General features: G+C 46.1%; 1 protein-coding gene across 1 annotated transcript in view; it reads left to right on the plus strand.

Moving 5' to 3' along the window:
• Window positions 1-17061, plus strand: part of LOC137641404 (G patch domain-containing protein 1-like) — a 91431-nt gene that overhangs the window by 7110 nt on the left and 67260 nt on the right. The window contains exons 2-3 of the mRNA XM_068373926.1: window positions 9803-9872; window positions 10311-10461. Of these exons, the coding sequence (XP_068230027.1) occupies window positions 9803-9872; window positions 10311-10461 (221 nt within the window). The remainder of the gene's footprint in view (window positions 1-9802; window positions 9873-10310; window positions 10462-17061) is intronic.

The raw sequence follows: 17061 nt of genomic DNA on the forward strand, positions 1-17061 counted from the left end.
CTTGCGTTCGCCGCCTCGGACTCGCGCTCATCCACCTGCCCACCCTCACGACCGCTCGCCTGCGCGCCCGTGCGACCGCTCGCCTGCGCGCCCGTGCGACCGCTCGCCTGCGCGCCCGTGCGACCGCTCGCCTGCGCGCCCGTGCGACCGCTCGCCTGCGCGCCCGTGCGACCGCTCGCCTGCGCGCCCCGTGCGACCGCTCGCCTGCGCGCCCGTGCGACCGCTCGCCTGCGCGCCCGTGCGACCGCTCGCCTGCGCGCCCGTGCGACCGCTCGCCTGCGCGCCCGTGCGACCGCTCGCCTGCGCGCCCGTGCGACCGCTCGCCTGCGCGCCCGCGCGACCGCTCGCCTGCGCGCCCGCGCGACCGCTCGCCCGCTCGCCTGCTCGCCCGCTCGCCTGCTCGCCCGCTCGCCTGCTCGCCCGCTCGCCTGCTCGCCCGCTCGCCTGCTCGCCTGCGCGACCGCTCGCCCGCGCGACCGCTCGCCCGCGCGACCGCTCTCCTGTGCGCCCGCGCGACCATTCGCCTGCGCGCCCGCACGCCCACGTGCCTGCACGTCTATGCTCATGCGCGTCCGCGCCCATGCTCTCCAATGTACGCCCACGCGCGAACCAACGGTTTTCCATCACGCGGACGGTTGGTGTTCCGTCGCGCGAACCTACAGTGTTTCTTCACACAAACGTCGGCTTATTTCTTGTAGTATCCATTGCTCGTCTATGGGTTATCGCTCGCCGACCACCAGCTCTCGCCCTTCCTACCATGCTCGCCATCCTTCTGCGCTCCTTCGCTCACCTTCGTTTGCGTTACCGCGCATGGGCGCTTCCGCGTTCGCCCACGCGAAAATCTTTGAATTACCGTCGCGCGAGCTCCAGGGCGATTGCGACCACGATTCCCAATGGGGTTTTCGCAGCATGGCCAGCCTGGCGAGTTGTTCTGGAGCGTATTTCCAGAACACGGCCTCACCCCGTAAATGCAGAGCATGGCACTTGCAAGAATAGCAGAAACTTAAGGGAGATCTGAGCAACACTCCTCTTTCCTGAACCTGGTTAGCCCTTCCCCGTCATTCCCTGGAAGGATTTTTGGCGGGGGGGCTTTCCGTTCGAGATTTCTCCATCGGACAAGGGGTGACTGCTTACCCCTTCCTTTGGGAGCTTACCAGGTTCTTTCCCTCCTCAGTTACGGCTCGAGGTTGGGTTCAAGGAAGCTACAGGAAGAGCATGGGTACTTTCCTCCTCTCGAGCTCAGGCACCTTGGCCTTTCGTCGTTAAGTATCTAACTTGCGGACAAGCTCGATGTTGTACCATCTGGTCGCGCTGACTGAGGGCTTCCTTCGGGTGTCTCATCTGTGGAGGTCGACGACCTTAGACACCCTTCCATCCTTGAGAAGAGTTTGTTTGTGCCCAAGGACAGAGACTTAGACAGCGGCTGTGCGGAGGAAATCGACTTCCGTTTTCACTCATCCAAGGCGCTTTCTTCCAGACTCTGCAGGGCTCCAGTGCCCTTTTCTTTCAATCACGTCGGCCTAAGTTATCGGCTACGACAACTGGGACAAGGTGTCCAATTGCAGTTTCCTCCTGTCAGGAACAGATGGCACGGGAGACTCCCCCGGGGGGGCATAGTCCTAAAAGGAGTTCACGAACTCTAGGATTGCAGGTTTTCTCTGGGAGGATGCTTAAGGTTACTCATCCGAATGACAGCTTCCCGATGCCCATTCCCGCACAATCTCTGTGATCAGCCAAGGATATCGCGCCTGCCGTCTCTGTCAGCGAATTCAGTGTCTCTGAACCTCTATGCCATAGCATCAGCAGAGTTGCCCGGTTGGGCAGAATGATCCATACCTTAGGCGAAGGTCTTCCTTAGGATCATCGACGGCTTCACCCCGGCCTCCTCAGTCGATCCTTTCTTGTAAGAAAGGATCTGAGAGGGGATGTCCTTGGTCGACCTCTCAGCCCTGATCAAGTTTGTCGAACAAACTTCGGCCAGCGTAGACCAGCAGAATCGACCAGACTGGTAACGAGGCGACAGGACTCCTTAAACCCTGGATCGGAAGGACGGGTACTTTCAGTTTCCATTCCATCCATCTTCCAGGGTGCTCGTCGAATTCAGCCTAGACTGCAAGTATTCCTGCTTATGATGCAGTGTGGCTATCCCGCCGTGGCATAGCAGGTTTGTTTCCCCAGAGAACTCTCCCTGCCTTCCTCTTGGCCGCTCAGGTGCAGGCTTCCGCCTCCTCTGCTGTTTGGAGGGCTGGTCAACTCCGGTAGGCTCGGGTTCGACCTTCTTCAGTGCCGGGACAAGCTTCCGGATGCTTACCATGAGTGTGGGCTCATGGTATTTTGCTTGGAGCCTTCTCTTCCTCTGCCTCAACATCTGGAGTATCTGGCCATGATATTGAGTCAACGGCCTTACCACGTTGGAAACCCCGCTTCTCGTCCGTCCAGCGAGGTTAAGCAACGTCGGTACTTGGATGGGTGACCACCTGGGGACGCCAGATTCTGTTACCACATCCTCCGAGCCTTCCTTTCGGTTGGCTGTGGCAAGACTGAGGAGAGTCGCAGTACCTGTTCTCAGTCAAGCAGAGCTTTCAGCCCTACCTTGGAACGTTTCCTAGTTCTCCTTTCCTCATTGACCCGTCTATAGTCCGAACGGTCGCCTCAGGATAAGTTCCATGTGGGGCGATCCAAGTTCCGGTGGCTTCAGGCAATGTTTAACCGGACTTCCTGGCCCCTATGGGACCAGCGGAACTATTAGACCTGCAATGGGTGTTGACCTATGGAGCCTCTTGATGGTAGTGGATATTCTCGTCCTTTCCCCACATTCTGGATGCTGTTCTCGGACTCGTCAAAGGAAAGGGGGGGGGGGGGGGCATGTTCCGGTCCAGTCCTATGGTCAAGACCTGAAAGATACCTCTCCATCATTCAGGCAGGCTTAGGGGCCTTAGTCTGGCCCCTCTCCAGATCCTACAGCTCCTGCCGAGTCGCCCCGTGCGCGTCGACTTCATGATTCTGGCGTATTCTACCAGCAGGGGACGCATTTTCACACCTTCACATCTTGCAGTAGAGATACCGGGATGATTGAGATTCTCTCAATACCACCATCGGCTCTCTCATTCCAGGCAGGGGAATGTTCTCTCAGACTATCCGAGCAGAGCCTCGTAGAGAGAGTGTACCTAGGGGTCTTTGACCTTGGGTAACCAGCAAGTACTGGTCTGGGGGACCTGATCGCGACAGCTTGGAACCTCAAGCTTCTGCTATTCTTCCCCCCAGTCTCAGACCCCGAGACTCTGGCAAGATGCATTCCGGTGATGGTGGGACAACTTCGACGCCAGCGTCTTCCCTCCCTTTTGTCTGTGGACAATGGGTCTCAACAAGACCAGGTTGTCTGTCAACCTTTCAATGGGAGAGCTCCACTGGGACTATGCGCAGAACGGTTTCTGGACCCTCTGCTTCCCCTGACGGAACTCCCGGGAGAGCTTCTCCCACGGCGCAGACTACTCAAGCAACCACACTGCGACATCTCTCCCGAACCGGAGCATCGCTTCGGCTTCATGCCTGGAGACACTACGCCTCCTACTCAAGAAGAGACAACCCGCTACAGTCGCGGTACGGAGGTCGTGTCATCTGCAATAGTCATCCACAGGGGTCTTCCAGGCAAAGTGAAGAGTCTAGGTGGTTGGTGCCGTGGGAGATATACCTCTTCCCTTGAGGCCTCTTCTCCAGCAATAACGGTCTTATTGCCTTTCGGCGGGAGGAAACTCCTTTCCGCTCTCGGCAATGAAGCCTGTCGCTCAGCCTTTCACTGACCTTCAGGCTTAAAGGAATAACTTTTTCCTGACCGCTGGATCTATCCTCGCTCATGCGAAGCTACGATCGTCCCTGCCCTAGTCGGTGGAAGACCTCCAACTTGGAGTATGGCTCGGACTTTTAGTCCTTTAAGAGATCTTCTCAAGACCCTTTACGACAGGCCTCGGATTGTATTCCGCCTTGGGTCTTCTGCTCACTCTGGCCATGGCCAGTGTGTAAGCAATCTTCTTGGTCTCTTACGACTCCCCCCTTTCTAAGGAAGAGGGGAAGGCAACATTCAGGCTCGCTCCTGAGTTGCTGGCTAGACTCAGAATCTGGGGGTCCCGGCCCTTCGGTCCGATTCTTTCAAGATTTCGAGTCTCCAATCTGTATCTGATGTCCCAAGACCTTCTCTTTCTTGCCAGTAAAGGAATCGAGAGGTTAGCGCTGGGAACAGCTGCAGTTTGTCCTCAGTTGCAGCCGATTTGGGAGCACAAGGAGGACATGGGGGGAGAGTCACCAGTATACCTCTTCAGCCCGGACTCAAGGACATTCATCTCGATCTGTCTTCAGACCCTCCCCCGTCACGTCGCCCTACAGCACGATGTTGGATACATCGCAACGTCCCTCGCCTTCGAGTAATACTACTCTGTGACGCAGGTGCTACAAGCTGGAGTCTGGAAGCGTCTAATGACCTTCGCAGCCCGCTTCCTGCAGGGCGTGACCCACAGGAGTCTCGATACGTTTTCTATCGCTCTGTGGTGGCTACACAACAGCTGGTCTTACCTCAGGCTCCTTTTTGGACAGGTAGCAGAAGGTTGAGGGCATTGTTATCAGGTTTTAGTCTGCATGAATGAAAGAAGTATGTCTGGCCCTTACTTCTTTCTTCATCATCCCCTCTACGGGGAAGCAGCATCCTGGTCTCTGCATAGCTGACCTCGAACCTCTGCAGGTAAACCATGCTTCCTTGTGTTCCGAGTATTGAGTCAATACTGTCGCGTCCCCCATTCCCTGACGAGGTGGTATTGGGAACGTCCTAACCCAGAGTTCCTTCTGGAACTCCAGGTCAACTGCCTAGGACGGGTCACACTTCTTCCTTCACACACAAGCTTACGTAGGCCACATGGTTTCTTGCGAAGCAAGGAACTTGTGAGGTGCAGGGACTCCTTTTATCGAGTGCTACTCACTCGGATTCTGAGTCCCCGGGTAAAGCCAAAGCCAGTATGGCTGGGGACTTTCCACCCTACCTAAGGGGTAAGTCACCCTGTGTAAATAGCGTGGTTTGTATTTCGGTTACGGAACAAATGACAAATTCGAAGATAATTTGTATTTTTCCTAACCATACAAACCTTAGCTATTTACACACATTTGCCCACCAGCCCTGTCCCCCAAGACAAGTCCGACCTCTAAGTGAAAGTGAAGCAGTTCACCGGTGTGTGAGGGGGGAGGGGTAGCTAGCTACCACTCCCCTACCCCCCCTCGCTAACTAGCGCGGGAGTAATACACCCTCGTTAAATTCTAATGGCTCGCCATTTCAGCTGCGCTAAAAGGTAAACCCTGTGTAAATAGCTAAGGTTTGTATGGTTAGGAAAAATACAAATTATCTTCGAATTTGTAACTTTTCATATTTTTGATAATTTTTTTTTTTTTTTAGAAAATTCAGGCATTTTCCAAGAGAATGAGACCAACCTGACCTCTCTATGACAAAAATTAAGGCTGTTAGAGCAATTTAAATAAAAATATACTGCAAAATGTGCTGGGGAAAAAATAACCCCTTGGGGGTTAAGGGTTGGAAATTTCCAAAGAGCCTGGGGGTAAAAGGGTTAAGCTTGGGAAGTCTAACACTATGGTTCTCAGTGGTTCATCAGTGCTTGCTAGTCTATACTCCATTAACAATTTTGATATATCTGCTGATGGATTAAGGAATTCATATTTTGCGAAACATATCCTTGTTCTATTGAATGCATGGGCTGCATTTAGGTTATTCAAAGTGAAAAGGTCGTACAGTGTAATTATTAAAGTACAGTATTGTACCATTATTACTAGCTAAGCTACCACCCTAATTGGAAGAGCAGGGTGCATATAAGCCCAAGGGCTCCGACAGGGAAAATAGCACAGTGAGGAACGAAAATAAGGAATGTATAGAATAGCATGCCAAAGTGTACCCTGAAGACAGTGAAAGCACATGGTTTAGAGACTTTGGCACTACCCAAAACTAGAGAAGAATGGTTTGATTTTGGAGGGTCCTTCTCCTAGAAAAGCTGCTTACCATAGCTAACAATCATTTAGAGTACTGTACTGTATATTTAAAATACAGTAGCGATACACTTTAGTCCCCTAAATTTTGTTCATAAAATCTAAGAAATGACATGTTTTTTCCCGTGTTGCCAAACCTACTTAATATTCTGTTCCTCTCTAAAGCATTTGTAAGCAGTGATGGCTTACGTATAGATACTGGAACTGCAGCACCTATTTTCACTTGATATCAATAACATTCTGTATAATGATATTTTATTTACTTCTTTCTTTATGCTTGTACAATATATAATCCTTAAGGTTAATGTCAGTAGCCATCCCTCAGTTTATGAAAAAATATGGTACTTTGCTTTTCACAGTAGCTGTAAGGGAAAGAGAGCACTTGTTTCCACAGTGCCGCCCTTGGCGTGCTGGTGAAAGGTAGTGTTTTTATTTTATTCTTCTTGTGTTGTGCTTGAAAACCTCATATCATGTTCTTGAATTTGATGAAGTGTAAAATTAGATTATTTTCCTACTTCCAGCTATTCTATTTGATTCATTTTTTCAAGTTCTTTTATTTTACAGAATAAATTTTCTTACACCTCTTTTTTTTCCTTTTACACTATTAAAACAAAGTCTAAAAATTTTCTGTAGCAGCACACCCACTAATTTTTATCTATGAGTCACCGTTGTTTGTAAAATATCCTTACTATTATTAAAAACATGTGATCTTTGTAAGCCATTGTGATAAGATAACTAGATGCAAGGTAAATACAACTAAATAGCAATGAAAAATAATAATATAGTGGCAGATATAGGAACTTCCAAAGGAAGTAATGTTGTAAGGTATGCAGAGGCATTACAGTATGAAGATGCAAAAATTTTCTATTGGTAAATTCATTGACTTTTGTTACTGACCTGAACTCCTTATGAATTTTCCTTGAATGGTCTTGACTTTTCTTCATGCTTGTTTGTAGGCAAGCATAGTAAGTAATTGTATGAGTGTATATTGTATAAGTTCCTTTGTGTGCAGTATTTGTGTGAGTATCTGCTTACAATATGCAAGTGTGTATGCCTGCTGTACTTAGATATATGTGCTGCCATATAAGTTTGTGTGAGTGCATAGTGTACTAGTTGTGGGTATGATTTTATGCATGATCATGCCTATATGAAAATTTTATTAATTTAAAGCTTAATCCCAATTGGTGCTATGTAGATAATAAAAATAGTGTAAGAATATCATAGATGATGTGTATTACCAAGAAATGATGAATGATTAATTTAATCTCAAGTGTGATACAATCCCAGATGCATACACTACAATAAAGAAAGGCAAGTAACTCTTCCTAAACGCACACCTAAAATCTTATTCGTTTACTTGTATGCTCATGTATGTACCCATTCAAACATGTTTTGATCCTACACAAATACAAATACAAATCATCGTCCTTTATATATAAGATAGATAACAGCGAAGCTGGAATACATCACTTAAAATTTATGATGAGGTGTCAACTAACCAATAGTTACCTACTGGTAGTGGGGAGGCAACCTTGTCCCTGCTGGCAAACAGAAAAACTATTATGATATCAGCCGACTGTATTTTGAAGGGATTTTTTGATGAATGTTCAGTGCCTTTTCAAGTGTGAGATGCATTTCTTCCCCTTTGTCTCTCCTGTAAAGGATTCAACTGCAACCAAGGGGTTCTTTTGATAAGTGTGTGTTCTTAACCATTTGGTTTCGTCCCTTCCTGGTGATTGGGGGGACTGGACCTCAAGTCCCTTCTCAAGTTTGGTTGGTCATCCTTGGGGAAGCAGTCTTCAGTGACAGACAAATTCGCTTTGCTTTTTGGGGTCATTCTTGAGGTTGCTTAAGCTTTGACCTCTCACTTCAACACTGATATATCCCTTCTTTCCTCTCTCGTTGGACTGTTTGGCCAAGAGGGATGGATACCTTTACCTTGACAATTCTCGAGGTAGGGGGACCTTCCACTTTTCCTTAGAAAATGGGAGAGTCATCCTCCTGAGGGGGTTCTTTATTTCAGATTGATTTTGGAGCCCCTAGGACTTCGAGGCAGATGTTTCCATGGAGCCCCCCTTCGCAGGAGCAGTCCTTTCTAGATAAGCCATTTATGCTTCGAGGCTATCCTCTTCCTCCCTTGTATTGTCCAGGGACCTTCAGGGGAAACTTGTCTCCTCTTCAGAGGATCTCTCCCTTGCGAGAAGCTACTGGCAACTGCGTATGTCTTCTTCAGCTTTGGTTCCAAGGCCTTGCCCTTTTGGAGGTTTCCTTCAAAGCATTAGGTCTTTGGAGTGTGGTCACATGGTTACTACAACCTTATCAGATTCTTCCTTTTCAGAGGGGGTAGGCATCTCTCATGTAGATTGTGGTGGAACTTTAAGTCCTTCTTACAGATGCCTCTGGTGTCCTTGGAGAAGCTGTGTAATTATTAGTCTACTTTGGAGGCTTTGAAGGGAGAGTCTTCTCCTAGGTGCCCTTCTTGAGGCTTTGAAGTCGATGGAATTTGCGGTGGCCCTTCAGAGTATTCAATGATAACTCTTTCCTCTTCAGGGAATAGTGTGAAAGGCATTTCAACTTTTTACCCCCCCTCTCGGCACTAACAAGGAACGGTTTTCTAGAGGAATTGCGCTGGCAACACGAATGATGATTCAGACTGTGACCGTAGACAATATCGTTGCGTATTCCCTGGTCAGTGAACCATAGGAGGCTTTATGCACGATAAATACTCAGGCATAGACTAGGATCGTGTTCTCAATCCATTACTCTCTGAAGATAACTTGAACATGGGATCATGACGATCGATTCTTTTTGACAGACTACGGTTGATCTTTGGTCAAATATCCTCGGCTTCTTAGCTGACGCTAGGGGTCCCTTGGATTCTATCAATGGTAACTAATTGGAGACCGTCAATAGCATGGTTTTCTTTCAGTAGAGCTTCGGCTCCTTCAAGCATTCTTTAAGCGAACCAAATTGCACCCTAAAATCCAGATGCCGATTGCCCCAAGTCTCGAAGGTTATCGTTGATAATAGTCCCATATTTGATGATGGGAAGTGAACTTAGGACATGGTTTTTTGGTAAAACTACTCCTTTATTACCAACCAGCAAGTCATGGAATACATGTAGTGACCTCAGGTTCTTTCATATTATGCAGATCGCTTTTTAAAGCTGTGTATATTAGCAGAAGGTCATAGCTAATGACAGTTTGCCATTCGCATGGGATTGTCAATCTAAGGATGATATTTACCTGTCGAGATTATCATTGCACAAATTCTCCGTTTTAGAATTGTCTTGTTTCCTTTTAGACTGATGGTAATCCAAATAGTCTACTGATGACATACTGAAAGATTTTTAAGACTGTAACTCAGATGTTTGAAGGTGGAAGGCATCTGATGAATGATAGATTCTGTCTGCCACTTTGGAAATGGCATCAAACTGTAAAGCATTAGAATTTGATGATTGGGTTTAGACAACAATTGTACAAAAGAATAGCAACCTCTTATCAGTCATTGAGGCAACTGGGTCACTCGTTTTGGGTAATACATCACTCAATAAGAGAAAATAGTTTAAAACATGCGTCACGTGCATGTTGACATCTGTATTGTACAGTAATCATTGGAATTACACAAATGAATATGTTATATATTTCAAATTAGTTTAAAATTGTTATAAATGTGTTATTTTGATGAAGTACATGTTACAGAATATTGATATTCATTCAAAGCTTCATATGTACAAACAATGATATATTTGATTGTTAATTTGCAGATAATGTTCGTCAGGCAAAAGCTCCTCGAATTGAAGATCAGGTTGTTTGTGACCAACAAGGAAGAAGGAGGTAGGTTATTTTATGTTTAGCATAGATTTTAGGATTCAATGAAGATGTCATGTATAATTTCATCACAGTTTCAGAACTAGTCAGTAAGCTTACCTCAGAAAATAGAGTACTGTATTTGGATATAATAGATCCCTTCTATGTTTTCATTATACAACAGTATAAGTTTGAAGAGTTATTCTTCTTCCTATATCTTATACTGTATTACATTATTTGCAATTCAAAATTATGGGGTACAAATGTTAGAATTTCTTGAAAGGCTTTTGATTTTTTTAAGCCTTTGTAATAAACTTCAGATAATTTCTGTAGAAAATGTTGACTGGGTTAATGAATTTAAGGTCACTTATAATACTTCAATGAATACAGGAGAATGGTTTGAATACGGTACTTGAATAGCTTTTTGTGATTTTTTAAATCTAAACTTTCTTTCCCATAATCCAGGTTCCATGGAGCTTTTACTGGTGGCTTTTCAGCTGGGTACTTCAACTCAGTTGGAACCAAAGAAGGATGGGCTCCCTCAACATTTGTATCCTCCAGGGTGCAGCGAGCAGAAGCAAAAAACTCACGACCTCAAGATTTCATGGATGATGAGGTTAATATTTGTTTTTTTTATATCTCTAGTTGTTACTACTGTATGTTCATAAAAAGAAAAAAATATCTGCAGGTTTGTGAAAATTTTGATACTCTATGAATCTTTTTGTTTATAAAATTAAGTCTTCAAATGATTAAAAAGGCTGTTTGTTCCGTAACCGAAATACAAACCACGCTATTTACAGAGGGTTACCTTTTAGCGCAGCTGAAATGGCGAGCCATTAGAATTTAACGAGGGTGTATTACCCCCGCGCTAGTTAGCGGGGGGGGGGGGGGTGTAAGGGAGTGGTAGCTAGCTACCCCTCCCCCTCTTCACACACAGATGAATGCTCACTTTCACTTTTGGCTCGGACTGTGACAGACGTCTCTGTCTTGGTCCTCTCTTGGCAGCCATTGTTTGTTTTGTCTTTAGTTAATCGCTTACTTTTCATTTACTCAATATATATGTAAACATGTTTTCATGTTTGTATATATATTTGAGTATAGAAATAAGTAATTTTCAATATTAATCTTACCCGATAATCATGTAGCTGTCAACTCCGTTGCCCGACAGAATTCTACGGAAGGGATACGCCAGCGATCGCTATACAAGAGGGGGGTGTACTCACAAGCGCCACCTGTGGCCAGGTACTGCACTACTTCTTGTTGACACCACCTCAATTTTTCCTCTGTCGTGCCTCCGGCTAGACCTACATGGATACGCTGTTGATTCTGGAGTTTTTGCTCACGATTTGGTGATGTATTTGCTCTAGATTTTAGCTTTCGCTATTCAGGAAGTTTTATTATTAGCTTAGCTAGCTTTTGGAATTAATTTGATTAATTATGGTGACGAAGAGAGTATGAACTCTCTTTCACCTTTAAATGGCCGACCCTTCCCTTAGACGGAAGTGTTGGTGTCTAAGAGAGTATAGACTCTCTTTCTTAATTTTGCTTAACAAAAGTTATAGATTTATTTTATATCTCTCCGCCTTTTATAGGCCTCTTCGATTAACTTCCTTTTTTATAAACTTATTAAAATTAATTTTTATATTTGTTTATATTCGACCTTTCCTAATAGTAGGCGGTCTTTTCTTGTACCGAAGTTAATTAACATTGAGCCCGTCATTTCGGTTTTACCTGTTAACATATTATGCTATTTTAATGTTTTTGAAAGAATTTCTTTGATAGTCTCGTACTGTTTCAAAGTGGAACTAACGTTTTGTTTTGTCTCTGCAGTTGTTGACGTTCAGAACGTTCAACTTGCGCTCTATCGTTACGATAGAGAGAGAATTTTCACGGTGTCACGTTGCAGTAAGAGTAAACCGTTTCTAGCGTTTTGTTCATTCTTTCTTAGCTTAATGGTTTTAATTCTAATAAAGGAACTTTTTATTTGGGAAATCTTTCAGTTTTTTTCCTTTAACAATAATATGTTTTAACGATATATATGATTGGGCTCTTCTCTCAGGTTCTAAGTCAAGAGAGAGAGAGAGAGAGAGATAGAGACGGAGGGAGAGAGAGGAGGATAAACGTTTCGTTCAAGCGAGTAACGTTGTTATCGTTTTTGCTCTTTTCCCTAGTCTCTTTAGGGGAAGAAGGTAAACGTTTCTAGAGTTTTATTCTTGTTCTCAAGCTTTAAGCGGTGAGAGATTTTAAACGTAGTTTATTTGATCTATTGTTTAGTCTCTTTCCAGCCACTGAATTATTTATCTTTCATTAGATTTTTCTGTTACATTGTAATTCTGTTTTCGCAATTATTAACTTTTAAGGAAGGATAGAATTGCGTGTTTCAGGTACAAACCACTTAAAGTTTCGAGTTCAGTGAAATAAGTGCAAACAGAAAATCAAAAGTGATAAGTGATAAGCGCAAAGTGTTACAGTGTTGCGTTCGAGGGTTCGTCTGTTCGTGCCAGTTGTTCGCCTAGTCTGGGACCTCTTACAAGCTCCCAAGCCCAGGGGAGAAGTAATGTCGAAGGACTTATGGGTTCAGCAGGCCTTGATCGACGAACAGACGTTTTTCCCTCCGTGGTTTCGGGTGTATCTACACACGTTGCCGACGTGATCACCCCACCCACACAAAGACGAGAGAGCCCTTTCTTTCCTCGTCTGCGGTAGAGGTTTCTCGCAGAAACCATGGACCAATCTTGCAGCTTTTAAGTGCAAGTCGGTCCCTTCCGCACAAGTCCAACTCCTAGGTGTAGCCATTAGCACTGGGTCAGTTCGGACTTGCTGCAGTACGACAACTGCACACCTCCCAGAGAGGCAAGGTGGTTTCGCAACAGGCAATAGCTCCGTCTGTTGCCGCACCAGCTGTTTTAGACCCTCAGTCTCAACGGACAGTAGCTCCATTTGTTGTTGTCTTTCTTAAACTCTAGTGGTCTTTGCTGCAGTCAATGCAGTCTCAGCTTGCGGTGTTGATGCAGGAGTTTCAGGCAGAGGTGGTTAATACACCTCCTCCTGCGAACGCTCCTCCTCCTCTGCGCAGTACAATCTGCCAGACGTATGAGGTTGAGGTTCCTCAGGCTTCCTCCATGCGTGAGCTGCCGCGTTGGGAGTTGCCAGTTACCAGCGTTGTGCAGCAACCTCCACCTTCCTTAAGGCAACCTCAACAATGGGAACAGGAGTCTTATGCCTTACATCCTCCTCTTCCTTTGAGGCAAGAGTTTCTTGCAGTTAGACCATCTTCGAGGCAACAACCTCTTGAGGTACGACAACCTCTACCATCCTTGAGGCAGCCACCTCAGCTCTCGCAGCTGCTACCTCAACTTTCCTCAAGGCGAGAGCCTCAACTCTTGAGGCTAGCACCTCAAGAACCTCAACTCGTGAGACAGGAACTGCGTTCTGCGCAGCCGCTACCTCAACTCTCGCAGCTCACACCTCAAGAACCTCAACTCGTGAGACAGGAACCTGCTACTGCGCATCCACCTCAACCCTTGAGGCAAGCGCAACTCTTGAGGCAGGAACCTCATGCTATGAGTCAGCCACCTCAACGCATGCATCTGCCACTTTCTCCTCAGCTTGAGCCTCTTCCCATTCAACTTTGAAATAACAAATGACAATAATAACACCTCATTACTTTCATAACTTGCATTTGTAAAACATATACATGTATGCCTACATAAACATTATGATAATGGAGGTTATTCGTATTACTTAAAAAAAAAAAAAAAAAAAAAAAAAAAAAAAAAAAAAAAAAAAATATATATATATATATATATATATATATATATATATATATATATGTATTCCTTGCAATATATTTTTAACAAAATCGCAAAATATGGCAAAAATATCTTCAAAACAAAAATGAATCATGAGTTATGAATATAATGTAAATATTATGTTGATATTAAAACCCCATGCAAGCATGCATGAAGTAATGCAGTGTTGCCAACAGGGCGAGTTTCCCTTTCCTGAGGTGAAGTAGATTATAGTACGTATATTTAGTGCAGCTTAATTCTACGATTATCATGCCGGCTATCAAATTCATCAACAAAACAGTCTAAATCAATTCCCTCGGCTCGTGCACTTTCAATGGACAGTAATGCGATATTACTCAATCTAGCACTGGTCATGGAATTTCTGAGAAATGTTACCCGCCATGCAACTTGCTCTGCTTACCTTACAGCATGCTCTGCATACAGCATGCTCTGCATACAGCATGCTCTGCATACAGCATGCTCTGCATACAGCATGCTCTGCATACAGCATGCTCTGCATACCTTTCCGCATGCTTCTCAGTCACACATCTTTGGTTGTTGCCAACTCACTAGACTGTCAAGCAGTTTCATAACGTTGCCTTCTAGTCTGCTGCTTTTGCACCAGTGAAACCCTCACTGAGAGAACTTAGCTTTTCTCGGATATGGTCCCTGTAGATGAGAAAGTGCTTTTCTCCCTCCTTCTGATATTCCCTTGAGGACTCTGTCATTTGGAGAGGAGCCTTTAGCTGCGTAGCCTCCTATGGACTTTTATTTAAGCATAACATGCTTCCAGGGAAGGTAATGGTTCCACTTCAGTCGCTAACCCCGTCTGTTACCACACCTGCTCCCATAGACCTTGAGCTGTGTTGCAAGACATGGTCCAAGCTTAGTCCTTGTTAGAGGATTTTTTGTTTACGGAGTCAGTGTGTCACTGGGAAGACGTTCAACAACCAGCAGAAGTGACTTGTTGTGACGCAGTGCGGCAACCTCAGCAACCCGATAAGGAGTTGTCTGTACGACCCAGACAGTCTAGACAGCTTCGGGTTGTCACTGTACTTCCTCGCTTCCCCATGGTTGACAGTTCACAGACTGTGCAGCAGTACCATGATCTTGTGTCCGGCTCCGTCAGACGACTGGCTTTTAAGAGCTCCCACAAGTCGTCGCTGTCTGGAGATTCTCAGATGGACTATGGATCTGACCAAGGAACTGGGCCTCCTGGTCAATTTTGAGGAGTCCCAGCTCGTCCCATCCCAGACCATTGTCTACCTGGGTATGGATCTTCAGAGTCGAGCTTTTCGGGCTTTTCCGTCGGCCCCAAGGATCTTCCAAGCCCTAGAATGCATCCAGAGCATGCTGAGAAGGAACCGATGCTCAGTCAGGTAGTGGATGAGTCTAACAGGGACACTTTCATCGCTGGCCCTGTTCATCGTGTTAGGGAGACTCCACCTCCGCCCCCTTCAGTATCATCTAGCTGCTCACTGGATAAAGGACATGACGCTAGAGACGGTCTCAGTTCCTGTTTCCGAAGAGAGGAGGTCTACTCTCGCGTGGTGTAAGAACAGCTTTCTTCTCAAGGAAGTCTACCTTTGGCTGTTCAGAAACCCGACCGCCGTCTCCTCTCGGACGCATCAGACACGGGCTGGGGTGCGACTTTGGACGGACAGGAATGCTCGGGAACATGGAATCAGGAGCAAAGGACACTTCACATCAATTGCAAGGAGTTGTTGGCGGTTCTTCTGGCCTTGATAAACTTCAAGTCCCTCCAGCTTAACAAGGTGGTGGAGGTGGACTCTGACAACACCACAGCCCTGGCTTACATCTCCAAGCAGGGAGGGACTCTTTCGTGGAAGTTGTTCTAGATCGCAAGGGACCTCCTCATCTGGTCAAAAGATCGAAAGCTCACGCTGGTAACGAGGTTCATTCAGGGCGGTATGAATGTCATGGCAGATCGCCTCAGCCGGAAGGGTCAGGTCATCCCCACAGAGTGGACCCTTCACAAGAATGTTTGCAGCAGACTTTGGGCCCTGTGGGGTCAGCCAACCATAGATCTGTTCGCTACCTCGATAACCTAGAGACTCCTGTTGTATTGTTCTCCGATTCCAGACCCAGCAGCAGTTCACGTGGATGCTTTTCTGCTGGACTGGTCCCATCCCGACCTGTATGCATTCCCGCCGTTCAAGATTGTCAACAGGGTACTTCAGAAGTTCTCCTCTCGCAAAGGGACACGGCTGACGTTGGTTGGCTCCGCTTTGGCCCGCGAGAGAATGGTTCATAGAGGTACTGCAATGGCTGGTCGACATTCCCAGGACTCTTCCTCTAGGAGTGAACCTTCTACGTCAACCTCACGTAAAGTAGGTACACCCAAACCTCCACGCTCTTCGTCTGACTGCCTTCAGACTTTCGAAAGACTCTCAAGAGCTAGGGGCTTTTCGAAGGAGGCAGCCAGAGCGATTGCCAGAGCAAGGAGAACATCCACTCTCAGAGTCTATCAGTCTCAAGGGGAAGTCTTCCGAAGCTGGTACAAGACCGATGCAGTTTCCTCAACCAGTACCACTGTAACCCAGATTGCTGACTTCCTGTTACATCTAAGGAAAGTAAGATCCCTTTCAGCTCCTACGATCAAGGGTTACAGAAGTATGTTGGCAGCGGTTTTCCACCACAGAGGCTTGGATCTTTCCACCAACAAAGATCTACAGGACCTCCCTAGGTCTTTGTGAGACCTCAAAGGAACGTCGGTTGTCCACTCCAGGCTGGAATCTAGACGTGGTCCTAAGGTTCCTTATGTCATCAAGATTTGAACCTCTCCAATCAGCCTCTTTTTAGGACCTCACATTAAAAACTCTTTCCCTCGTGTGCTTGACAACAGCTAAAAGAGTAAGTGAGATCCACGCCTTCAGCAGGATCATAGTTTTCACATCTGAAACGGCTACATGTTCCTTGCAGCTCGGTTTTTGCTAAACGAGCTTCCTTCACGTCCTTGGCCTAAGTCGTTCGAGATCCCAAGCCTGTCCAACTTGGTGGGGAATGAACTGGAGAGAGTACTTTGCCCAGTTAGAGCTCTTAGGTACTATCTAAAAAGGTCTTAACCTTTACGAGGACAATCAGAAGCCTTATGGTGTGCTATCAAGAAGCCTTCTTTTCCAAGGTCTAAGAACTCAGTTTCTTACTATTCAGGCTTCTGATTAGGGAAGCACATTCTCATCTGAAGGAAGAAGACCTTGCTTTGCTGAAGGTAAGGACACATGAAGTGAGAGCTGTGGCTACTTCAGTGGCCTTCAAACAGAACCGTTCTCTGCAGAGTGTTATGGATGCAACCTATTGGAGAAGCAAGTCAGTGTTCGCATCATTCTATCTCAAAGATGTCCAGTCTCTTTACGAGTACTGCTACACCCTGGGACCATTCGTAGCAACGAATGCAGTAGTAG

The sequence above is a fragment of the Palaemon carinicauda genome, chromosome 5 (genome assembly GCF_036898095.1).
Source record: "Palaemon carinicauda isolate YSFRI2023 chromosome 5, ASM3689809v2, whole genome shotgun sequence".
In the NCBI taxonomy this organism is placed as follows: domain Eukaryota; kingdom Metazoa; phylum Arthropoda; class Malacostraca; order Decapoda; family Palaemonidae; genus Palaemon; species Palaemon carinicauda.